General features: G+C 42.5%; 1 protein-coding gene and 1 long non-coding RNA gene across 2 annotated transcripts in view; one reads left to right on the forward strand and one right to left on the reverse strand.

Annotated features, from left to right (window-relative positions):
- LOC127926922 (beta-1-syntrophin-like) overlaps positions 1–5349 on the reverse strand; it is a 56852-nt gene extending 51503 nt beyond the window's left edge. Inside the window, exon 1 of the mRNA XM_052512551.1 lies at positions 5035–5349. Coding sequence (XP_052368511.1) covers positions 5035–5203 — 169 coding nt within the window. The 5' untranslated portion in view covers positions 5204–5349. The remainder of the gene's footprint in view (positions 1–5034) is intronic.
- Positions 1041–2996, forward strand: LOC127926924 (uncharacterized). The gene is made up of 3 exons (XR_008125445.1): positions 1041–1097; positions 1213–2513; positions 2773–2996. It is a non-coding gene; the product is annotated as an uncharacterized LOC127926924 (long non-coding RNA).
- Positions 5350–6000: the final 651 nt, after the last annotated feature.

Below are 6000 nucleotides of genomic sequence, written 5' to 3' on the forward strand. Positions count from 1 at the left end.
GGTATAGTGAGGCTTCAACTGAGAGAGAAGCTGAAACACGGGAGTTCTCTGGTGTAGTGGGGCTTCAACTGAGAGAAGCTGAAACACGGGAGTCCTCTGGTGTAGTGGGGCTTCAACTGAGAGAGAAGCTGAAACACGGGAGTTCTCTGGTGTAGTGAGGCTTCAACTGAGAGAGAAGCTGAAACACAGGAGTCCTCTGGTGTAGTGGGGCTTCAACTGAGAGAGAAGCTGAAACACGGGAGTTCTCTGGTGTAGTGGGGCTTCAACTGAGAGAGAAGCTGAAACACGGGAGTCCTCGGGAGTATGACAGTAAAGCACAAATCAGCTGTTTCCTCATCTTCACTCCAATTCCTCTGACCAGAACTCACCTTCTCAAGTACAATACTGTATCTCATACACGGTGTACTCAAAGGCATACATTGTAATCATGTTGTAGTCATTGCTGTACATTATCCCCATGCTTCATTCATAATTCACACACATTGAACATGCTACAGTATGTACATATTGTTATTAGCTCTTCAGAACAGTCTTTACACACACACATGACGCTGAATGTCTCAGGAGGACAATGCATTCCAACCAGAGGAGGCTGGTGGGGGGGAGCTGTAGGAGGACAGGCTCATTGTAATGGCTGGAATGAAATACATGGAATGTAGTCAAACATGTGTTTTCCATATGTTTGATATCGTTCCAATAGTTCCATTCCAGCGATGACAATGAGGCCGCCCTCCTATAGCTCCTCCCACTAGCCTCCTCTGACTTCAACCCCGTACTGTCTTTGAGCTTATCATTACAGCAGACCTCTGCTCTACCCTGCTGGGACCCTACTTCCTTCTGCTGAACTGTAATAACCATGCTCTGTCTGTGTGTGTGTGTGTGTGTGTGTGTGTGTGTGTGTGTGTGTGTGTGTGTGTGTGTGTGTGTGTGTGTGTGTGTGTGTGTGTGTGTGTGTGTGTGTGTGTGTGTGTGTGTGTGTGTGTGTGTGTGTGTGTGTATGTGTGTGTGTGTGTGCAACTGTAATAACCCTGTTCTCTCAGGGAAGGTCACACTGTTTATACAGGCTTTGGTTGCCTGGTTACTGGTTACATAGTGAGGTAGAGGTTGTTTATGTTGTCTGGTTATAGAGTGAGGTAGAGGTTGTTTATGTTGTCTGGTTACTGATTACATAGTGAGGTAGAGGTTGTTTATGTTGCCTGGTTACAGAGTGAGGTAGAGGTTGTTTATGTTGTCTGGTTACATAGTGAGGTAGAAGTTGTTTATGTTGTCTGGTTACATAGTGAGGTAGAGGTTGTTTATGTTGTCTGGTTACATAGTGAGGTAGAGGTTGTTTATGTTGTCTGGTTACTGGTTACATAGTGAGGTAGAGGTTGTTTATGTTGTCTGGTTACTGGTTACAGAGTGAGGTAAAGGTTGTTTATGTTGTCTGGTTACATAGTGAGGTAGAAGTTGTTTATGTTGTCTGGTTACATAGTGAGGTAGAGGTTGTTTATGTTGTCTGGTTACAGAGTGAGGTAGCGGTTGTTTATGTTGTCTGGTTACTGGTTACATAGTGAGGTAGAGGTTGTTTATGTTGTCTGGTTACATAGTGAGGTAGAGGTTGTTTATGTTGTCTGGTTACTGGTTACATAGTGAGGTAGAGGTTGTTTATGTTGTCTGGTTACTGGTTACAGAGTGAGGTAAAGGTTGTTTATGTTGTCTGGTTACATAGTGAGGTAGAAGTTGTTTATGTTGTCTGGTTACATAGTGAGGTAGAGGTTGTTTATGTTGTCTGGTTACATAGTGAGGTAGAGGTTGTTTATGTTGTCTGGTTACTGGTTACATAGTGAGGTAGAGGTTGTTTATGTTGTCTGGTTACTGGTTACAGAGTGAGGTAAAGGTTGTTTATGTTGTCTGGTTACATAGTGAGGTAGAAGTTGTTTATGTTGTCTGGTTACATAGTGAGGTAGAGGTTGTTTATGTTGTCTGGTTACAGAGTGAGGTAGCGGTTGTTTATGTTGTCTGGTTACTGGTTACATAGTGAGGTAGAGGTTGTTTATGTTGTCTGGTTACATAGTGAGGTAGAGGTTGTTTATGTTGTCTGGTTACTGGTTACATAGTGAGGTAGAGGTTGTTTATGTTGTCTGGTTACTGGTTACAGAGTGAGGTAAAGGTTGTTTATGTTGTCTGGTTACATAGTGAGGTAGAAGTTGTTTATGTTGTCTGGTTACATAGTGAGGTAGAGGTTGTTTATGTTGTCTGGTTACATAGTGAGGTAGAGGTTGTTTATGTTGTCTGGTTACAGAGTGAAGTAGCGGTTGTTTATGTTGTCTGGTTACTGGTTACATAGTGAGGTAGAGGTTGTTTATGTTGTCTGGTTACATAGTGAGGTAGAGGTTGTTTATGTTGTCTGGTTACAGAGTGAGGTAGAGGTTGTTTATGTTGTCTGGTTATAGAGTGAGGTAGAGTTTGTTTATGTTGTCTGGTTATAGAGTGAGGTAGAGGTTGTTTATGTTGTCTGGTTACATAATGAGGTAGAGGTTGTTTATGTTGTCTGGTTACAGAGTGAGGTAGAGGTTGTTTATGTTGTCTGGTTATAGAGTGAGGTAGAGGTTTTTTATGTTGTCTGGTTACATAGTGAGGTAGAGGTTGTTTATGTTGTCTGGTTACAGAGTGAGGTAGAGGTTGTTTATGTTGTCTGGTTACAGAGTGAGGTAGAGGTTGTTTATGTTGTCTGGTTACTGGTTACAGAGTGAGGTAAAGGTTGTTTGTGTTGTCTGGTTACATAGTGAGGTAGAGGTTGTTTATGTTGTCTGGTTACATAGTGAGGTAGAGGTTGTTTATGTTGTCTGGTTACATAATGAGGTAGAGGTTGTTTATGTTGTCTGGTTACATAGTGAGGTAGAGGTTGTTTATGTTGTCTGGTTACATAATGAGGTAGAGGTTGTTTATGTTGTCTGGTTACATAGTGAGGTAGAGGTTGTTTATGTGCGTGCGTGCGTGAGTGCGTGCGTGCGTGCGTGTGTGTGTGTGTGTGTGTGTGTGTGTGTGTGTGTGTGTGTGTGTGTTGTGTCTGTGTGTGTGTGTGTGTGTGTGTGTGTGTGTGTGTATGTGCGTGCGTGCGTGCGTGCGTGCGTGCGTGCGTGCGTGCGTGCGTGCGTGCGTGCGTGCGTGCGTGTGTGTGTGTGTGTGCGTGTGTGTGTGCGTTCGTGCGTGTGTGTGTGCGTTCGTGCGTGTGTGTGTGCCAGCCAGCCAGCCTGTGTTGTTTTGGGCAAAACTTGATATTACACTCCCAGTCCTGTGATGTACGATTCCCAAGGTTGGATGATAAAGATTTCCTCAGAAATTCAAAGTATTTGATTTCGCAACACGGAGAGGGAGTCGCCTAAATATTTATCAACAAGGGACATAATATTATTTCCTTATTCTGTAAACTGTTGACGTTGCTGATAGGCCTATTGAAAACATTTATTTTAGCAGGTGAAAATGTTTTGTTTTATAGCAGTATATAATGCTCCATAATTGTAGTTTTTCTAGATTTAGAAGGTTAAACAACATGTATAAAGCAAACATGAACCCTTTGGTCTTGTACAGAAAATACTTACATTGTTTAATGTTGCAGAACAGTGATTACACATTCTTTTCTTAGAATATTGACACACAAAAAAATATATATTTTTAAGGTGGTTAGCCATCAAGTGACAGAGTTGACAAGCCACTTACGGAGTTGACAACAGATACTCAAAACAGATATATCTTTGCCTTATAAAAGTAGAAGTTAAATACAAACGTTTGTAAAGTATGGAAAATAATTAATTTAAAAAATCCCCAATAAAAACAATCATTCTATTAGATTTTTCAGCACTCTGACAGAGTTGATGTTTTACTTCATTCAATAATTCCTTTTCTTTCATGATCGGCTATGAAAAGCCAACTGACATTTACTCCTGAGGTGCTGACTTGCTGCACCCTCGACAACTACTGTGATTATTATTATTTGACCATACTGGTCATTTATGAACATTTGAACATCTTGGCCATGTTCTGTTATAATCTCCACCTGGCACAGCCAGAAGAGGACTGGCCACCCACATAGCCTGGTTCCTCTCTAGGTTTATAATCTCCACCCCTCATAGCCTGGTTCCTCTCTAGGTTTCTTCCTAGGTTTTGGCCTTTCTAGGGAGTTTTTCCTAGCCACCGTGCGTCTACACCTGCATTGCTTGCTGTTTGGGGTTTTAGGCTGGGTTTCTGTACAGCACTTTGAGATATCAGCTGATGTACGAAGGGCTTTATAAATACATTTGATTTGATCTATCAATCAGGGAGAGAGAGTTGATAGTTGGTTGTTACCATGGTAATTCCAATATTGTTTGTTTAAATATATTTATGCAATAATACACCTCAGGGTTTTGTGATATATGGCCTATATACCACGGCTAAGGGCTGTGTCCAGGCACTCCGACACAGCCCTTAGCCGTGGTATATTGGCCATAAACCACACCCCTCCTGCATTATTGCTTAATTTGAGAACTTTACAGACCATAAGTGGTCTTGTTGCACTACATGAGAAGATGAATAATGAGAAGATGAATAAGAGGTCATTATGGTAGAGCTCACCCTGCTCATTCCTGATTTGAGTTGACCAAATCTCCAGACACATCTTTTAGGAATCACAGTTTCGCGATAAATCATCTTTAAAGTCACGGAAGGCTATTGCAAGAAACAAGATAAGAATTTCAGTTAATCTTCATTATTGCCCAAATAAATGTAAAACTATTTTGGAGTTTCAAATGGGCTTCCTTTTGCCACGGCATTGAGCCGATATGGAAATTAATAATATTGAAAGTATTTAGAAAATCGAAGAAGAAAAAAAAGAATCATGTTTGTTTGTGGACCCAGTTGACAGAGGTTGATCACTCATATGTTTGAGAGCAGAAATATTAATGTGCGTAATTCCTCTGGCAGCCTGCATTTAGATTTGAGGATGCCCCCGGGGCCCCACACTTCACCAAGAAAGAATGTATCGAACGACAGTTGGTCCCGTTCCGTTCTTACCTTCGAGCGTCACCTCTCTCCCGGCTCGTTTGAGCCCCTGCACCGCCTCGTCATGCGTAGCGTCCCGCAGGTTCACACCGTTCACCGACAGAATCGCGTCACCGACATACAAGGCTTGGGTTTCATCCGCAGCCAGACCTTTGAAGATCTTACTAATAAGTATCGGCATTTTATTCTCTTTCCCTCCCTTTATGCTGATGCCGAGTCCTCCAACCTCTTGCTTTATTACTTTTACACATCGTTTTCTGTTTGCGATCGCCTCTGGGACTTGCTCCTGTAAATCCCTGAAAGCTGTCCTCACCGCAGTTTTCGGACTGTTTGTGTGATCCGGGTGAGTTGCATTGCACCCGTAAGATCCATTGGTGATGCCGTTTAGGGTCACATTCTCTCCCAGGTCCTCGCAACTCAACGTTAGAGCTTCTTCGTTCAAGTTGGCCAAAACATTGTGCCATCGGTCCCTCACTAAAACCTCCAAAAATCCACTTTTTGTACTCCGTTCCTCGAAATTACTGTAGCTACCGCCATCTTTGAAGCATTCTTAAAATGCCATGTGATTAAAACTCAAATAGGACTTTACCCCGAACTTCTCAGCGTGGCTTTCCAATAGTTCAGCAACTTCAGTTAACGGCTATTTTTTTTGGCAACATAACCCAGTCCCTGCTCCAACAGCCCATATCCTCTTTGGGTGGAGCAAACTCGAAGCGCAATCCCACTAAGCAAATCACATTTCTATCCACACAGAACACTGCCGAGAACTGTGCTGAAGTTCAAACGAAATGTGTAGCCCACACTAACGTAAATATAGAGCGTCATACCTTATTACAGCCGTATTACATACATTATTACCACCCTTTGACAAACATTACCAGGCATGCTGGGTTTTATTCAGAGGGCGACCCGTGTAAAGGAATGTCCCAGTGTTGGGACAGTTGGAACTTTGGAGGTGTCCGCTAGTAGACTTGTGCC

This window comes from Oncorhynchus keta, unplaced genomic scaffold (assembly GCF_023373465.1).
Source record: "Oncorhynchus keta strain PuntledgeMale-10-30-2019 unplaced genomic scaffold, Oket_V2 Un_contig_862_pilon_pilon, whole genome shotgun sequence".
Classification (NCBI taxonomy): domain Eukaryota; kingdom Metazoa; phylum Chordata; class Actinopteri; order Salmoniformes; family Salmonidae; genus Oncorhynchus; species Oncorhynchus keta.